Raw genomic sequence first — 19,474 nt, forward strand, 5'->3', positions numbered from 1 at the left:
CTCCCTATCGTTGCTACTCATATTGAATAATAAAACAGCCATCATGTCTCTGTTATATTCCTTCAGTGTGTTTCTGCTGACGAGGTCCTGCAGGAAGATTGCCTCTTCTGCAGAAGATATCATTTGTGCTTTGACTTTATTATGCTGTAACAGTAGATAACACATAATATATGAAAGGTGGGAACACACACTGGTTTATTTCTGACTGTACCTTTGGGTTGTGGAGTATATTTGAGATGTCAGCGGCAATTTAAGTGGATTTTCTTTTTTGCCGTGCTAGCAATGCTGGTCGCTCCAACGGTCCATCGCTTTGGTTCAGAAGTAAGTATCTCGACAATTGTTTGATGAATTGCCATGAACTTTGGTGGAGACATTCATGTTCCTCTAAAGATGAATCTTACTGACTCTCAGGATCCTGTGACTTTTCCAAATGTTATCCTCATGTGGCTTAAATATGTGCTTTTAAGGTAAATGTCTCATTAAAATATGGTGAATATGACAGAACTCTTTCAATAGATTTTGTGATTTAGTTTTTTTCTGTCTGCTGTTATATATTTTTCCTTTTCACTTTGAGTAAATCTAAATGAGTTTTGTGATGTGTAATACATTGAGATGCACATCAGCTAAAGCATTTTAGCACTTATTTTGGACTATGCTAACACACTAACAAAGTGAACATGGTACACATTGTTGTGTCACGTCAAATCCGTTACTTATGTTTATTTATTATGTCTGTCATTTAATCAAGTGTTTACGTCATGTCAAGTCAGGTCTCATGGATTCACGTCATGTCTAAGTGCTTTTGTCATGTCTAGTCAAGCCCCCGTGTTTCATGTCATGTCTCGTTTCCCTCTTCCTGTTTTATTTTGGACTTACCTCCCGTTTTTCATTCCAGGCCCTGTTACTTCCTCCCTTTGTGTTTTCCCGCCATCCTCAGTGTCCGCCCCGCCCCTGATTGTTTCCACCTGTTCCCACTCACCTCATGCATAAATACTCCTGTCTCCCAGTGTCAGTTCATCTTGTTCGTTGTGGTCATGTCAGGCCTCAGGTCGGAGAGTGATTATTCAATAAGTGTGCTTCTTGTCCTGGAAAGTCGAGTGATTTTCTAATGTGTTTCAAGCTAAGGTTAATCTCTAGAGAAGAGATCATCCTGAAGTTCTCCTTTGGTTAAGTTTTCTCTGGTTCCTCCTTGTGAGCCCTTTTTGTTATTCCTTGATACCTACCCTGAAAGAAGGTTCTGTTCATCTTTATTAAAAGACATGTTTGTTCATTTCAAAACTGTGTCTCTGGGTCGTGCTTTTGGATTCTCTTGCTTTGAGTCGAGGTCGTGACCCACATTGAAAATGCTTAACATCTGCATCTAAGCTTTGTTATTGTGAGCATTGATATATGAGCATTTCGCTCAAAGCAACCCGTGTTGGTCCTAATCATGATAGTATGATTACAACTGTGTTTTATCTGTCGAAATATCTGGTTTTACACAAGCTGTAGTGGCTCCAAAGCTTTGACAATTGCATTAAAACCCACTAACAAATAACCTACTGTTTTCTGCCACCATACTGTGTTCTCAACATGACTTTATTCCCCACTTATGAACGCTAACTGGAGAAGGGTTGAAGGATTGGGAGAAGATTTAAATCCAATCTGTCCTCTTTCGTATATTTTTGTTTGTGACTCACAGCAGAGACATCAGAAGTACGAAGCCTGGATCATTAGTTATGGTTTGATTTGTGACAGGATGCTGGGCTCCGTCAGGCGGCTGCACACCGGTGTCGCTGAGCGAGACTTCTGACAGGTGGTGTCACTCCCACGCGCCGCGAGCCGCTCAGCCAGGCGGTGCAGATGGTGCTTGGCGAGCCGAGTGCCAACAGTGGTTGCTTTGGAGACACGAATGATAATTTTTTAAAAACATATTCCTCCGTCACTTGTAGCACTTCACTTACTTCTCATTGAAATAATTACCGAGCGTCACACAGCTGACAACAAAGGCTTGTAATTCATGTGAACTGAAGACAAAATGTGTAGTTACAGTATGTACATTACATTTCACACAGAACCAACAACGTGATGGAAATCTGACACGAGCAGAAATGCCTCCCCAGTCTCCAAGAAAAAAGAAAATGTGAATTATGATACGCATCTCACAAACTCAATAAAAGATCGAGACAGAAGTCCTGAAAGCACAAAGAGTGAAGTAGTGTAAACTGATGAGATATTGTACATGTTTGCTATAAAAGCATTGGGAATAAACGGTCCTGTCACACATAAATGTTCCACTTGCTGTTGGATATATGACATTGAACATGGAAATGTAACGGTAAACGGGTAGCTGTAAATGTTGAGTAAATGGTTTGATATTTTGGGGAATACTCTCATGCACTTTCTCATCAGAAGTGAGACAATTCACGTGAAGCTGCAACCAGCAAATGGTTAGCTTAGCTTAGCATAAACACTGTAAACAGAGGGACACAGCTAGCCTGGCTCTGTGCCAAATCCCAAATCATAGAAATGTTAAAAAGGACATGAAGTGGCAATCTCTATGTCCGGCCAAGGAATAGTTATTGCACGTTTACCATTTATATACAGCTTTACTAAATGAGATTAAACGTGTTAAACATTAGCTTTAGATGTTTTATACGGCCTTAAACTGGCCCTTGTTTCCGGCTGTTATGCTAAGCTAAGCTAAGCTAAGCTAACTGACTGAAAATCGTGGTAAGAACCAAAGAAGCATTTATTTATTTCCCAAAATGTCAAAATAATCTTTTCAATATTGGCTGTGGATGACAAAACAACACCTCAACAAGAAGGAGAAGTTTATAAAATGCTGGTATGGATTTCATCCGCTGTGAAATCAAAGTTTCAGGTTGACAACTGAACAGTGTTCAACCACCGACCGGAGCAAAGACTCAGCAGTACCGGCGGCGTCCACTACTGAAGAACCTGAAAGCAGTCACCGACTCCAAAACCAATTAAAGTCAGAGTTCAAGATTTTAGGGAAGACGCTTAAATGTTTCCCCCTGCTTACAGATGTTATGCTAATGTAGCGGCGTGGTGCTGCTAAGCTAAGCTAAGTAACTGCTGGCACAAGACCCCCTTTTCCTGTGAGCTAACATGATGTTGTGGGGGGATAATAGGTGGAAGCAGAATAAGCAAATTGGACAGCTTCTCTGAATGTCACTCACTCTACCCGACTGCTTATAACGCAGAGAAAATGGAGAACCTCAGGGCTTATAATCTTAAATATCCTGATGAAAAAGTAGCTATAGCGGGGGAGAAGATGATGGGGTTTAATGATGGCCTTACTATATCGCACATACAGAAAAATGTTGCTAGTAGTTTAGCGTTTGCTAGCCGCAGCCCTAGCTAATACTTGCCGCAACATTGGTTAGCAATAAGCTAAAGTACTAGCAGCAGTGTCTCTCCATCTTTTTACTAGTTGAACTTCTGCTAGCTGCAGCCAAGCACTTATGGCTGTGGATAAGGTTAGCAGAACACACAACGACATCGTCCAAGTTACGATCTCTCTCATCATTCAACTGTTGGTGTCAGCGGTTAGCTTATAACTGCTTGCTAACGTTAGCAACATGCTAAGCTTATGCCAACATTTTCTCTCCATCTCCGAACGCTGTGCAGATACTGTAGTTTGCTAGATCTTCACATCAATTTGAGTTTTAAATGTGTTCAATAAAATCACCAACATCATCACAGGTTGGAGCTATCGGATGTTTAACTTTAGCTTACTGCAGGAAATGGAATAAGTGAATTCCCCAAAATGTTGAACAATTCCTTTGAATCTAGTTCCATAAACTCAGAGTCTCTGTTTACACGATCATATGTGTCCTTGTGCAGACTGACATACAGCTGTAATAAAGTCCAATAATGGTAAGAGTCTTCGTCAGCTGTCTGGTCCAGTAGGAAAGCATTGAGTATCATCGACCCCACACCCGAACTCTGTCTGATGAACAGTACTGCAAAGACAGGTCCCGGCTCCTCATAGAGCAGAGATACAGTTCAGCAAAGTCTTTGTAAAATACATCTTCTGCAGTTAAATCATCGTGACTTTGAATCTGTCTCTGTCATCAAAGTCCAGCTATGATAAAAGATGTTTTAGTATGATGTTCCTCACATAAAGAAATGACACAGCGTGGGTTTAGAAAAACAACACCAGTGCGTTAGTTGACGTAGTAAAGCCAGTAGATGACGTTGAAGAGGGAGAAGCTGAAGGGGAATATTATCCGTGACATCCTGTCGATAGCGTTCACATCCGTCAGGTCTGGGATTTTGATTTTGAGCTGAGAGGATCGTCTCTGCAGACGCGATATCCTCCGATGTACGTTCCCCTCGAGGCTGGGGCGCGGCCCGCTCGGCTTCCTGTTCTGGACCCCGGAGTTGTCGAACACCATGGAGGAAGAGTTGTGGGTCTCGCACACCCTGGTGGTGATCTCATTCCCGCCCACCTCGTTGTGGATCTCCAAGGTTGTCAGTAAAATGTTCCCCTGGGAGTCGACCTGTGCACAACAGACAGGAGCGCAGTTAAAAAACGCGGTGACTAATGACGCGCGTGCTGCGGCCGCCGCCGTGTAGCAGGCTGACGGATTACGGCCTCCAGAACCAGGTTTCCTGTCCCAAAGTTAAATCACTCCCGAGCTCAAGGTCGGCTGTAATACTAATGTCATGACAGCTACTGCTTCCCACACAAAAACACAATGAGAAACATCTATAAATCATTCAGACACGGTGGTGAAAATAGCAGCACAATATGTACACAGTCACAACAGCGTGGCGACAAGACATGAGAGGAAGTGACAAGGTGAATATGTATTTACTGGACCTCTTGTAGGTGTTGGACTGGGTTACAATTCGAATACAATGATTTCCTCGTCTGTTTATTTATTTAAAAGGTATTTATATTGTATATGATTCATTCATTTGGTCTTCCTTTGTTTTCACGAGAGGCTCACGTTTTATTTTGCATCATCACACCTTTTACTGCTGTGTCTCTTAAGCTGTTGTATCATGATTCTGTGTTTGCTGTTTTAGTTTGTGATCTTTGCCTCGTTGTTAAAGCACTCTGAGCTGCACCTGATGCATGAAAAGTGCTTTACAAATAAAGCTCACTATTATTTATAGTCGTGATACATTTTACATTCCCTAATTGATTAATAACAAGCACTTAACAGGTGAAGTTTATCTTAAAAACTGATGTGCCATTTTTCAGGGAAATAGTGTTTAGTTTTATCATTTTTCACCAAGGTTTTTAATTTAACGAGAAATATATCAAATGAATATATATAAAAAATGACAACCCCATTTATTGATTCCCAAAACAGTACAATTTTCATGCGAATATCACCTTTTTATGTATTACAAGAATAAAAGAAAGTCTGCTTTATTTTGCTCAGATTTTATTTATATTAATACAGATAATAATAATATTAGATTAACTTTATAGAGCCTTTCACAGGAACCAAGTCAAAACGGACAAAAAACAAACAAGTAGGGCAAGGAAACATGAATAGTATTGTGGTGTGTTTCTCCATAACTAGGACACTTTTCCTCAGATGAGTAACATATTTGCAATATATTTGCTTACAATATCGAATTGTAATCCCAGAGTCATGATTCAATCGACTCTGCTTAAAAAATAGTTTGGAATTGCAAAATACTTAACGTGAAGTAAAAATATTTGTATCTTATAATTAGCTTTCGGAGGTAACCAAAAGGGGGCGGGACTTCCCCCTCTTTACTGGCTGTGTACTAAGTTGTTTACATCTCTGTTCAGATTCAAGTGGTTTGTTTGTATACGTCACACATGAAGAAAATAAACCACCACCGATGAATTAAAGAGGAACGTATTCACATGTGATGGTGATGTGTGGTTAAGATGAGATATGTTGCTTGTGTTGGATTACAGGAGGTCACAGTTGGGCCCAGATGTTGTTTCACAGATGCGACACCACAGGCAGTGACAGACACTCACCCTCCGTGAGGGGCGCCGCCCGTGAACCTGATTGGACTGTTTAACGGACGAAGACTTGCAATTGCCTCCTTCCAGAAGGGACTATCCAGGAGAAACACAAAGAGAAACCCCTCCGTCTGAGCTCGGGTCAGGTGTATTCAGGTGACAATCAGAGAGGGAAAGTGCAAGGGGAGGAGAAGGAGGTTGTTCTACTTTATGGACCAGTGTTGACAATTCCTACCTGGATGTATGCCACTGATTTCCCAATGATATATTTTAGATACCTTGAATATCAAATCAATTCTCAGAGACTTAAAGCTGTGAATTGTACGACACACCACCTAACCTGGTGCAAATTGTTCACATTAAGAACCCAAAGTAGAACCATTTATTTACTTAATTCTGCAACGTTTCCTCAAACAGCGGTTCGAATGACTCCTCACGTTATGAAAGTTATTGCTCACTTTTTGTGCGTTCGCTCACGTACAGTATGTCATTTTCTGCTCTATAATAGGCTGGTAGGTTAGGATTTGGAAAAGATCTTGGTTTGGATAAAATAGCTCCTGAGTGGTCTACAGGTCAAATAAATGAGGTTGTTTTGGACCCACCCATCCACGCTGTAAGAAAATAAAAGATGGGATCACTCAAAACTTCAAGGCAACTGTCTGCAATAGATCTGTGAGTTTCGAGGCCAACCCAAATGTTTTCAGCTTTAAAACTGCCCAACATTTGAGCCTACTAATAATCCTACGTTAAGACAACTGTTTCATAGGTAAGGTGACTCACATTTTTGAGTTTCACATACTTCGAATTCCAATAAGTAGAAATCGTGCCAGCTGCTTTTTAGTTCAGAGGTTGTTTCTGTCGTATGTTTTATAACTTCTATTTTTGGAGTTCTACAGTATAATGGAAATGATAACCAAATCAGTCAGAAAGTCTATTCTAACATAGACCGTTTCAATACAGAAGATCATGGCTGATCTCTGGGATTGAAGACTGCACTGGAGTGTTGTCATTACTTTGTGGAGTGTATCTCCGTGCAGGGTTAAATGAGTCATTCTCAAACTGCCTCGTATAGCTGAGCTCCACACCGCTCTCACATATGGTGCAGCATGTTTGTATACGTTTCTGAAATGAGTCTGACCTCAAACCTATAGTTTTAAGTTTTCCCAACTCATTTAATTAAGACGATTAGAGGTGACAAGTTAAGAGATTGTAACGTGACTTCCTGGCGTTTAGATATGATTCTTACCCTGGGTCCGTCTAAACTCTCCCGGTCGTTGTTGGCCTTCTGCGCCCTCTCCGCCAGCCTCTTCTGCATCTGAGGGCCTCTCCCGAAGAAGATGTAGTTGACGAAGGCGTACTCCAGCAGAGCGAGGAAGACGAACACGAAGCAACCCATCAGGTACATGTCTATGGCTTTCACGTACGGGATCTTGGGCAGAGTCTCTCTCAGATGGGTGTTGATGGTAGTCATGGTCAGGACAGTGGTGATCCCTGGAGGAAAATCAGACAAACAGTTGACTAAGAAGGTCTCTGAAAAACATAGATGATGTTTAACCATGAGACAGTTATCCAGATCTAAAGAATGTAAGATAACCTGCTTATCATTCAATACACTGCAACACATCTTCTTTGTAGCGTCAATTTATCTCCAGATTACGATGTGAGAACACCAAAGTAAGAAGAGTCATCTTGGAGGCCTGCGTGTCATTATAGTTTTTTTAAGTATTCATTTCCTATTGGTGCACAAAACCAAGTCATGGATTAAGGGTTTGGTTAACTGTTTATGTCAACACACACTACATGGTTGACAAAGTAACTCATGTATTGTTGCAACCATTTGTATGTTTTTGGGAGCAGTAGATGGTGCAATGGGGCACTGGGTGATCAGGTGACGTCAGCGGGCACAGGTGCAGGTGATTTGGAATGGGAAGAGCAACAGTTTTTTTGAGCTTTCACATGCTTTTTTTCGTTGGAAATAAATGGAATTGAAAAAGCTAAAACTTTGTCGTTAATAGAGATTACACACGTCCAATTAGTTTGCCCAGTTTAGCCAATCCCTGGTGGTATTGAGGGGCAGTAGTCTGGGATAATAGGACACTTCAGCACCCAAATTGCTCCTGTGATTGTCCACAGTATTGAGTATGTTAGTCGCTTTGGATAAAAGAAGCTCAACGCAAGTTCAACCAGGAAGACCGTCTTTATATCCTGTCATTCACATATTTCCATTTTACTACGCTCACCCCTCCAATCACTTCGCCTCTACCCCACATGCCACAGCTGTCTCTCTACCCCTCCTCACAGCTGTCATTTCAGGTGACTCGACGCAGCCCTCCTCCTCCCCTTCCACCTCCCGTTCCTCCAAATCCAGGGTTCATGTTAAGCTTGAACCACTCCTCTTCCGGATCTCCATCAATCCCTTCATGCCTCCTCCATCACCACCAGTGTCTAGACCCTAGGTTGGAGGTTTATCGGCTCGGTTTCCCCCTCCTGAATCCTGGGTTTAATCGCAAAACACCATAACATTCATTGGTGTATTCTTGGCAATAAACATATTGTTACATCAAAAGAAGTCTTCCCTGATTGAAAAGCGTCGGCCGAGGTTCTCCATTGAACCCGACCATAAGAGCTAAGGTTAAAGCCTTGAAAACGTTCCAGATGAAAGTTTGTTGACGCCTCTCCTCGTCTGGTTTGATGACTTTATCCAGCAGGAAGTGAACACACTCAGCAGATGCAGTGTAAACAGCAGTGTAGCACTTCTCCCAATAATGTGCACCATCAACAGTAAATGTGTCGGAGTTGTTTTTGTGTCTCCTGGATGGCTCACCGAACCTGGACGCTGTGTCTATTTCTGTCCACTCAGGCTTACGTAATTTAACGAAAAACGGTTGCTCTGTACAGTGAGGTACAGTGTGTGTGCGGGGGCGTTAAGAGCACTGCATTGATTCCTGCAGAACAAAGAGAAGAGCAAGAAGCTAAACTCAGAGGAGACGGTTACTCAACAAAGAAGATTTTATATAATACGTAAATATAACATATATAGTTCACTGTCTGACGTAACACCTGATGAAGGCAGGGACTGAGATGAGCTCTTGTGGATCCATTAGCAAAACTGTCTGGTAAACTCATCTCCAAATGTTCATTATTTTTGGAAAACTAATAAATATAGCATGAGGCGCTAACGTCACTTCCTGTCTAAATTAAGCCCCGCCCACGTTCAGGTGAACATCCTGCATCAGATCGAAGCAGAAAATAATCGTGTCTTCATGTCTTAAATCTGCTGAGTCATATATTGCACCTCCAACAACAAATAAATCCAGAGTTTCTTTACTTCCTCTCCAGGAAAAAGGAGAGTAAAAGAAAGGATCAGAAATCTCAGTCTCAGTGTCAGCCTGCTGCCTGCCACTCGTCCCCCGGCAGACCCACCGGACATCCATCCCATATTTATTCTCTGTAAGCTGTCTCTGCCGTCTGACCAGACATCTGACGCCATCTCCATATCTCTGGACTCATTAAACCCTTTCTGACCCACAGAGAGATTGTTTCCTGGCATCACTTTAACATTTTACAGAGAAATCTGCATTTTGGTTTGAGGGAGCGCGCCCCCAGTGAGAGGAAGCGCGCCCCCAGTGAGAGGCAGTGTGTGCTATAATCGGAATATTTTCTGTCAGAAACTGAAGCTGTTATCTACATTTTCTTCCAATCCTCCAGATTCCATTGAGAAGAACTGTAATTTTACCTCGCAGAACACAGGGGTTGCTGGTCTACCATTACCATTGAATAGTCAGGGTTAGGGTTGGACTGTAACTGCACTCAGAACACTGTGAACCATCCCTCTTAAGAACCATTTCGAAAGTAAACCTCTACTACTCATACATGTTTTTATTGTAAGTTGCTTTGGATGAAAGCATCAGCGAAATGAAATGTAATACTACTGTAAGAGGTATAAATACGTGTCCTTCAAATGTACTTTTCCTCAGGGCAACAAGACTTTGGATAGACTATTGCATTTGGATAATAATTGTAAATGATTCTTCTAAATCTGTCTGAAAGTCCTCCTCACAAAGCACCACATTCATCTTTACGTCACAGAATCCACACGCCTGGGATTTAATGAATGCTGCAATAAAACGCTCTTTCTTACAAGCACATGATAAATGAGGATTCCCATTAAGGCGGCGCTGAATGCATTAGAGATGGCGGGGTGTTTTCCAGAGGTGAACTGAGCCTCCTCTTCGTTTCAGTCCTCGGGCCAAAGGGAAAGTCTTAGATCTCCTCATACATCACACGGCAGCAAACAGACCAGAACGTAACACAGGATAAAGAAAGGTTCATATTTAAAACTAAAGAGTAAAAAAAGGTCAAAGAATGCTTGAAAGTGTCTTGTTTTTCTTAAGACCAATAAACTAAAATGATACTAGGGTTGAAATCAAACTTAGGGTGTTGTGATGAGAAACATAAATGCGGGGACGCTCAAACACTGTGGCTAACATGCCTATCTGCAGCATAGCCATTTCCCGCCCTGCTGCCAGTGACTGGGTATAGTGATCTAGAAGCAATCAAAACATTAATAACTTACGATAGAGAGGTGCAGGAATGAGTCCTTACCCCTAAAATACTGAGTCAGCAATTCATCACTTCTTGTTCACCAGTCTTGAAGTCAATGGTTTTTTGAATGTGTTTTTGCTTCGAAGCCTGAAATATTGCAGTAGTTCCTTTGTAATCTAAACTGAGCAACACTTTTCACATAACAAACACCATTTGGTGCTTTGTCAATAGCAAATACATATCGCTGTACTCCAAACAGTGTGCTTCTTTAAGGCCTAAACTGCACGGTGAACCTTTATAATACTAAAGTAAACCTCTTCGTCCCTGAGACTCCTCACTCACATCGATAAGGAAAGGGTCACTCTTTGTCTGTTTATCATAAATAAAACTAAGACTTTTAAAGGTCAGATCCTCTGGTTGTGTCCTCTACACCCCACCTATCATCCCCTCAGCTCCCACAGCAGTAAATTATATGAACTTGACATGATCTTTCCTCACACGTTCAATCACCTGCACAGCATCTCTACGGGGACTGAAGGCCATCAATCAGTCTCACATCTCACAGGGTGTGAAATCCTGCAGCGATAGTTAATTACTTGCAAATGTTTAGAAAACTGTGGACATGTGAGGAGGGACGGTGAAGCTACAGAGCCGAGGTCAAACATCGTACCTAATGCAACTCTGGCAGCCGAGGCATCGTAATTTATCCAGAAGGACACCCAGGACAGGATGGTGATGAGGATGGAGGGCATGTAGGTCTGCAGGATGAAGTACCCGATGTTTCGCTTCAGCTTGAAGCTCAGAGACAGTCGAGGGTAGGCACCTGCAGGAGAAGGAGAAGGAGAAGGAGAAAGAGAAGGAGAAGGAGAAGGAGAAGGAGAAGGAGAAGAAGAAGAAGAAGGAGAAGGAGAAGAAGAAGAAGGAGAAGAAGAAGAAGAAGAAGAAGAAGAAGAAGAAGAAGAAGAAGAAGAAGAAGAAGAAGAAGAAATCCCTGGTTAATTTAAGAACTGGTTTCCTCACTATGAAAACAAGACGTTTGACTCAAAATGCACACCCTTGTTTTTGTTGTTGATAAATCTGATACCAATATCTGTAATAATAATAATACAAGGCTAACAGTGAAGCTAATCGGCTAATAGCTGTAGTAACATGTTTTCATCAGATAGGAACGAGTTAGAGAGTTAGTGAGTTATCTACTTAGTGAGTGAGTGAGTGAGTGAGTGAGTGAGTGAGTGAGTGAGTGAGTGAGTGAGTGAGTGAGTGAGTGAGTGAGTGAGAGACTGAGTGAGAGACTGAGTGAGAGAGTGAGAGAGTGAGTGAGTGAGTGAGTGAGTGAGTGAGTGAGTGAGTGAGTGAGTGAGTGAGTGAGTGAGTGAGTGAGTGAGTGAGTGAGTGAGTGGGTGGGTGAGTGAGTGAGTGAGTGAGTGAGTGAGTGAGTGAGTGAGTGAGTGAGTGAGTGAGTGAGTGAGTGAGTGAGTGAGTGAGTGAGTGAGTGAGTGAGTTAGTGAGAGAGTGAGTGAGTGAGAGACTGAGTGAGAGACTGAGTGAGAGACTGAGTGAGTGAGTGAGAGACTGAGTGAGAGACTGAGTGAGAGACTGAGTGAGTGAGTGAGTGAGTGAGTGAGTGAGTGAGTGAGTGAGTGAGTGAGTGAGTGAGTGAGTGAGTGAGTGAGAGACTGAGTGAGAGACTGAGTGAGAGACTGAGTGAGAGACTGAGTGAGTGAGTGAGTGAGTGAGTGAGTGAGTGAGAGACTGAGTGAGAGACTGAGTGAGAGACTGAGTGAGAGACTGAGTGAGTGAGTGAGTGAGTGAGTGAATGAGTGAGTGAGAGACTGAGTGAGAGACTGAGTGAGAGACTGAGTGAGTGAGAGACTGAGTGAGAGACTGAGTGAGAGACTGAGTGAGTGAGAGACTGAGTGAGTGAGTGAGTGAGTGAGTGAGTGAGTGAGTTAGTTAGTTAACATTAACTACTAAAAGGCCAATAATTAGATCTTCTAGATACTTGGGGAAAAGGTAAAGTTTGGATGGTATTAACCCTCTCGCTAACTCTCAGCCAGAGAGCAAATGTTTCTGTTTTTTTATTTCTGATCATTTTGACACCACTCTCACCTCTGTACGATAAATAAATAGGGATAATATTTCAGCTATCGGCTGCTAACTGTGGAAAGTGAGCGCTGACCTGTGGAGAAGACGACGTTCCTGGACACCAGCTTGTAGTCGACGATGGAGAACTGAGGGAGCTCGATTCGTGTCACTCCGGTCACTGCGGTGTCGCCTCCTTTCCAGTAAAACTCGATGTCATCTGTTGTGTAACCGTCTGCAAACCGGCACACAGGAGAGGTGTGAATATTGAGAGTAGGAGAGCAAGTGAAAATGTCTTTTTGTTTGAGGGCTTGAATTAATAATGTATTGATATTTGTTTAAGGGAAATCTGGCGCCCTATTAGCTACAGCAGATTACCAGTGCTAATCATATTCGGCTGTAAGTGTTGATGGCATGAGATGTAAATCTGCATGGGGGTGTGTGTGAATGCATGGGATTCATAACCACCAATATTCAGAGGTGGAAGAAGAACTCAAATCCTTTAAGTAAAAGTAGAAGTAGTGTGGGCTAAAGAAAAGTCCTAAATTGAAAATGTTATGCTATGAGTAATGGAGTAAACGTGGCATAACGCTTAAGTACCAGCATGTGAGAAAGTACAGAGAAAGTAGCTGTGAATGGAGAGGCTGCAGAAAGTAATCCCCAGAGATACGACAGCTTAATAAATCCAAAGCGATTCAGCCGGCGGTGCACTTGCTGTCTCTGGGAGATGAAGAGTGTGAGAACCCCTTTTTTCTTTATGGGAATCACTGTGCAGTTCATATTTCTAAAGGGATGAAAAGGTAAAAGTGTCTGCTGTATTTCACTGAGAACAAGATGTGAGAGGCTTAAACTTACAACTCTCAATTTCCAGAGTGCAGTTCTGCTCGTCCAGCGGGTACCGCCTCAGATCCATCATGCAGGCGGCTGTCGTCGTGATCCTGAGGCATAAGAGACAAGGAAGAAAGATTAAAGATTCAAATGCTTTATTGTCAATACACAACGGAGTGGTGCAGTGATTATGTATTACTGTTATGGACCCTGAAGGCAGCATCAACCTGGTTCCCTTGACTAACACCGATGGGATTTTCCCAGCAACTACAGCACGGTCACATGACTTCACGTCACCACCGCTAAGCTAATGGAGGCTAATGTTGGGCTATAAAGGAACTACAGCACGGTCACATGACTTCACGTCCCCACCGCTAAGCTAAAGGCGGCTAATGTTGGGCTATAAAGGAACTACAGCACGGTCACATGACTTCACGTCACCACCGCTAAGCTAAAGGCGGCTAATGTTGGGCTATAAAGGAACTACAGCACGGTCACATGACTTCACGTCACCACCGCTAAGCTAAAGGCGGCTAATGTTGGGCTATAAAGGAACTACAGCACGGTCACATGACTTCACGTCTCCACCGCTAAGCTAAAGGCGGCTAATGTTGGGCTATAAAGGAACTACAGCACGGTCACATGACTTCACGTCACCACCGCTAAGCTAAAGGCGGCTAATGTTGGGCTATAAAGGAACTACAGCACGGTCACATGACTTCACGTCACCACCGCTAAGCTAAAGGAGGCTAATGTTGGGCTATAAAGGAACTACAGCACGGTCACATGACTTCACGTCACCACCGCTAAGCTAAAGGCAGCTAATGTGGATAACATGCTGTCTCATTAGGATTCATTGCTCATTACTGCACCACTCTTTAATTTGCTACCACAAATGATAACGTGGCTAGCTAGCTAATAGGTCATGAATTAAGGGCACAGCACACGGACATAAGGCAGTGCACTAAGGGAAGTACTGAATTCAGACACAGCAGTAGGGAGTGCTGAATGTACAGTACAGAAATGCTAAAATGTTGACTAATTTCCTTGTTTTAGGACTCATTCCCACACTTCTATGGAGCTATAGCGCAGATTTGACAATGGAAATCTTAAGTCCTAGGCTCCTCAATACAGAAAATAAGAAATAAAGGATTGAAAGAGGCATAATTGTGCAAGTTAGTTGCAGGGATAAGAAAATATAAAATAGATTACGATCAAACTAAATGTAAATGAGTAGAAACTGTGAGGTCTACATTACTTTGGTTTCCTTGTTTTATCATTTTCAAAGCGTACTGTAATGGAGGAGGAAGCAATAGTGAATTTAAAGAAGAGTCCTCCATTATGGTTTCTTTCTACAGAACAAATCAATACAGCGAGAACCACAAACATCCCGGCAACACAGAAGCATTCATTACGATGTGTGTGAAACTCAGACTCTGTCAATTACTGCTAATGGCTCTTCAGGCTGTCCAGATCTCTATTGAGAATCCAATCCTGAGCCGCAGTCACAATAAACAGAGTTATGCAATATGAGCTGTGTTAGTGCTGAGTGGCTTCAGAAAAACAAATTAAACCTTTAGTCACTTTATGCATCTCGGGCAGATTGGATAGCAATGTGAGGAGACTGAAAGTTGGGAGTTAATGCGACAGAAAGCATTAGCTAGGATGCATTTATCGATGGATCAGACTGGAGTGTTCAAAGGAAATCTGGCTAATAAACATACAGTATTTAGTGTTTATCAAAGTGCTTACTAACTACATTCAACAGATTATGAGACACATGGAGTTGTCTTCGAGTAGTGGCTCCATATTATGTTGCATATAACGCATCGTGCAATAACAACTATTCGTGTTCTCTCATTTTGATTTCATTATTATATATTGCATATATTAGACAACATTCCAGTCATAACCAGGACCACGGCTGCAGATGCATGAACCAAACAACGTTATGTTTTGCTATGTTTGAGTTGTTTTATAGGAAATCAAACACACATAGACAACGTGAGTACAATAAACTCATAGACGTGGACTTTAGATGTTTTCTTTCCAATAGAATGAAAATCCTTTTGTCCGTTGTGTCAAACTTAAACATATTTGAGTTTATAAGTTGAGTTTACTACATGGAGAAGAGTTGCACAGCAGTAATATAGATCCTGCGCCCTTTCTGAGCATGCACATTAAAACCTTTCCTCACCGGAGGCCGTACAGCACGGTGCCGTCCGGGTGCAGCCGGATCATCCGGTTCTTGACGGTGACTCCGTGGACGAAGGACTTCTTGTCGTTGAGGAAGTAGGTGTCGGGGACCCACAGCTGGTCAGCCACTCGGTTGTCCAGCGTCAGGTTCAGAGGGATCCCCAGGTACGCCAGCCTCTTATCCCTCCAGTACTGCTGGAAGTACATCGTCAGCGTGTAGTCCTGAGGGGGGGGGGGACAGAAATACTATAAATACATTTCACACACTATTGTTTCAAAATCGTGCTGAATTCAGGATCTTCTGCCATGCACTTTTGCACTCATTATATTAGATCAAATGTACTTTGTTTGTCTAAAATCGGGAGATCATTTTGTAGAAGCAGCAACAGATAAACAAGGCACTGCACACGAGCTCAACATAAGATAAGATCAAATAAGAAGTACTTTATTAATCCCAAACTGGGACATTTTTCTGTCGCAGCAGCATGAAACAGGCACAAGGCATTGCACATAATTAGAAGAACTAACAATTCTAAAATATAAACATCTGAAAATAGAAAAAGAATGAACATTAAATCTCAATGAAAGGGGAAAGATGTATCTCCAGAGAGGATCTGAAGTGTGGACCTCTTCTACAAAGTCTGCAGCCCGGAGCCCAGGATGGATTCTTGGTAAGAAAGGTGATATTTATAGATGATTATATTTATAGATGGTCAAACAGCTGTGCTGCTCATCAGTGTGCCCGAGGTCACCATATCTCACACCTGTCTCATAAGCACCTCTCAGCTGTTCTCTGCACAGCTCTGAACTCTGCAGACACTTCACAATATATGGATTTACATTTCTGCAGCCACAGCATCCGCACCGGGCTTCATCTGGTGACCACAGAACTACTCTGCACACCTCAGAGAGATAGAAAGATATCTGTGTACTGTTGCTATGTATAGATCTAGAGTTCATGTTTTATTTTAGAATACTGCAACTCCTGTGCAATGCCTTGAAAACATGTAAACAAAACAATAACTCTCCTGGGACATGTCTCCATGCTCTGTGTCTCTCCTGGGACATGTCTCCATGCTTTAATGTTCAAAGAGCTCTTTATTTTTCTCACACTGCCTGTGCTGCAGCTCCTCTTTTCCCCCTCTGTCTGAAACCAGAGCCCAGTCTGCTCTAATTGATTCAATCAAGCAATCACATTCATTTATAAAGCACTTTTTTTGTGCTGGACAGAACAGAGCAGGTAGCCAAGACAACCTTTCACAGAATAAATAAATAAAAGAAACACCGAAGTAAACATTGAAACACACAGCTTACGTTAGCATGGCTCTGTTGTGATTGGTCAACCACTTAGAGATGTCCCGCCCTTTAACCTATCACGTACAATGTGTTGGAGCGCTAGCCAATAGAAGCGCGAGTGTTACAGAGTGATGCTGCGGAAGTAAACAAAGGAGCCCAATGGAGGCGTTTCAGGCAGCTGGGGGGGGGTTGGGATTTTAGCCTTTGCAGACCATTTACATGCACTAAAACCTACTACACTACAGGAAAGGGAAAACCCCAAACAGCATAATATTCAAATTGAATTGTCGGATACCAAAAGCTTTACACCCACAGCTGATAGAAAGATGGATAAGTCAAAAGACTAAAAGGTACATTTCATGACAGATTACCGGCCATACATGCAACGTCACGCAGCTGTTGTTAATAATTCACTGAGCACGGAGCTCCACAGGTGTGTCCACCAAACAGAAAAGCTTTTAATGGAGCTCTTTAGCAGCGCTTTGTGCTGCTGACTAATGCTCTCTTAAATAAATAAGCAGGTCTCAGGAAATAAACAAAAACTTGGCAGGGCAGAAAACGCAGACGTTTCAATCCTGAGCTGCATATTCAAAACAAAGAGTATTAATAAAGAAATGGATGTGACGATCAATATCAGGATCTGTTTCCTCACACAAAACGAATAATTGGTCAGAAAGTGCTGACTCCATTTTGACAAAACAAAAGAGTTGCATTATTTTTCTTGACTTCTCTGAACACATTTGGATCAACGAGGCGGCTGCATCATGACAAACGGTCTCTGTGTTTGGGATAAATTACACAATGTGCGTTGACTGACAGTCTAATATAACACAATATTGATCCCTATGAATAATGCAGTGTGTGTGTACAGTCAGTATTTATTCTCCTATGTTCAAAAGTCGCTTATACGGAATTTTGACAGAAAGACTAAATGTGCACGTGGGGAGAAAACAGAGTTTGTTCTGTAATAATCAACTGTGGTGGGAAGTCACTAAGTATATTACAGCACAGTATTTTAATCGTCTATAGTCATTAATGATAATATTGAATGATGTCCCGGCACGAGATTGAGCATGAACCTTCAGTGCAGACCGTCCGGACCTGAAACTCTTGAGTGTTATATTCCATCAAACCGTAATTACGTTACCGAGGAACATATCTGATATCCAAAAGCTTTCAGAGGCCGTGCCGTAGAGGTTTGCACATGTTTAGAATCCACCCTCTTTACTCTGATTTGAGGTGTTGCTGTTAGTTGTCGGATATGCAAACCCCAGCAGACAGGAGGAGGTTTGCTTCAGCTCCGCAGAGTAAATGAGTCCCAGTGGGAGGACGAGGCTGTCGTGTCGTCTTCGGCTCAGAGGGTTCACGCTCTCGCGCTCAGACACGGTTACTGTGTGCCAGTCAAACCTCGTTTACGTCAACCTGACACCCTGACGTCTGCCGGGAGAACGGGAACCATCTCCGAGAGCCTCGCTCCGTGCAGGAGGAGGGTTTCCATCCCTGCATGAGTCAAAAGAACGATCCCCGGAGTATTCAAAAGTGATCTGTTCTACAAGCCGTGTCCCTGCTCCCTCCCACAAAACCTTGTGCAAGCCTTCCTCTAAATGAAATCAGTCATACAACTAGATATTAATGAGGGGACATACAACAGCTTTCAGAGGCCATCCCAGGAAGACTTCTAAATGTTCTCCAAAAATAAAATGTGCAGTCGGCAGGGGTGGAACATTTACATGATACGATGAAATACTGGACTCCTGAAATACTCAGTATTAAGTTAGGAGTTTCTTAATTTGACCCACATTAATTACCGACAACATTAAAATGCTCCTTCCTTTATTTTGTAAGTACAGAAGAGGATTCGGACCACCTGAAAACATTTTGAGATCTGAGTTTTTGTAAGGAAGAATTCTGGAAATACAAAATCTGACCAAAAGAGATATTTTAGGTTTGAGTTCTGAGACTGAAGTCTAAATCTCAGAAACATTTACTTTGGGTCACATCTAACAAAAAGAATCACACCTGGCCCTCATCCTCTTCTGCATGCAAGTCAATGTGTTCCTATATCATACTTTCAGGAGCCATTGTGCATAAACATGTACTTGGGCCACATTTAGCTGATAGTCATTCTGTACTTTATTTATTATAACAGTTCTACATACAATGGTCTTCTGACAGATAAGAGGCAGGGGAGCTATTTTTGTGGAGCGAAGGTTCAGGACAAAATCAGAGCTTATTCTCCACACAATGAAGTCTGAAAAACATCTTGAAATCCTAAACTCAATGGAGAAAAGTTACTAAACCTTGCATTTTTGCCCTGCTAGTGAACAGCTGGATCTCGGGGCTATGGGTCTGACTCATTAACTAACCTCCTCAGATATAAAACTAGGAGAACATCTGTAGTCTGCGCTTTTTAAGGGTAACACTTCCTCCAGGCAGCAGGTGGATAATGTTAAAGTGTCACAGTGGACGGGGGGGTTTAAGCACATGATGGATTCCTGCTGACTCTCACTGTAGAGACTGAATTAATGTCTAACAGCACCTCAGGGAGGACCCGCTTTACAG

At 42.4% G+C, this 19,474-nt stretch overlaps 1 protein-coding gene across 4 annotated transcripts in view; it reads right to left on the bottom strand.

Moving 5' to 3' along the window:
• Positions 1 to 1,977: 1,977 nt before the first annotated feature.
• The window catches only part of gabrb3 (gamma-aminobutyric acid type A receptor subunit beta3), a 52,713-nt gene continuing 35,216 nt past the window's right edge, over positions 1,978 to 19,474 (bottom strand). For 2 of the 4 annotated variants that reach the window (XM_063891698.1, XM_063891699.1), the window contains 7 exons: positions 15,618 to 15,838; positions 13,448 to 13,530; positions 12,690 to 12,827; positions 11,181 to 11,333; positions 7,212 to 7,456; positions 5,981 to 6,061; positions 1,978 to 4,508 (listed from right to left, as the gene is read on the bottom strand). In XM_063891698.1, the coding sequence (XP_063747768.1) occupies positions 4,173 to 4,508; positions 5,981 to 6,061; positions 7,212 to 7,456; positions 11,181 to 11,333; positions 12,690 to 12,827; positions 13,448 to 13,530; positions 15,618 to 15,838 (1,257 nt within the window). In that variant the 3' untranslated portion in view covers positions 1,978 to 4,172. The remainder of the gene's footprint in view (positions 4,509 to 5,980; positions 6,062 to 7,211; positions 7,457 to 11,180; positions 11,334 to 12,689; positions 12,828 to 13,447; positions 13,531 to 15,617; positions 15,839 to 19,474) is intronic. The other 2 variants (XM_063891700.1, XM_063891701.1) reach the window with 1 other exon arrangement.

Source organism: Eleginops maclovinus, chromosome 9 (genome assembly GCF_036324505.1).
Source record: "Eleginops maclovinus isolate JMC-PN-2008 ecotype Puerto Natales chromosome 9, JC_Emac_rtc_rv5, whole genome shotgun sequence".
Lineage (NCBI taxonomy): Eukaryota > Metazoa > Chordata > Actinopteri > Perciformes > Eleginopidae > Eleginops > Eleginops maclovinus.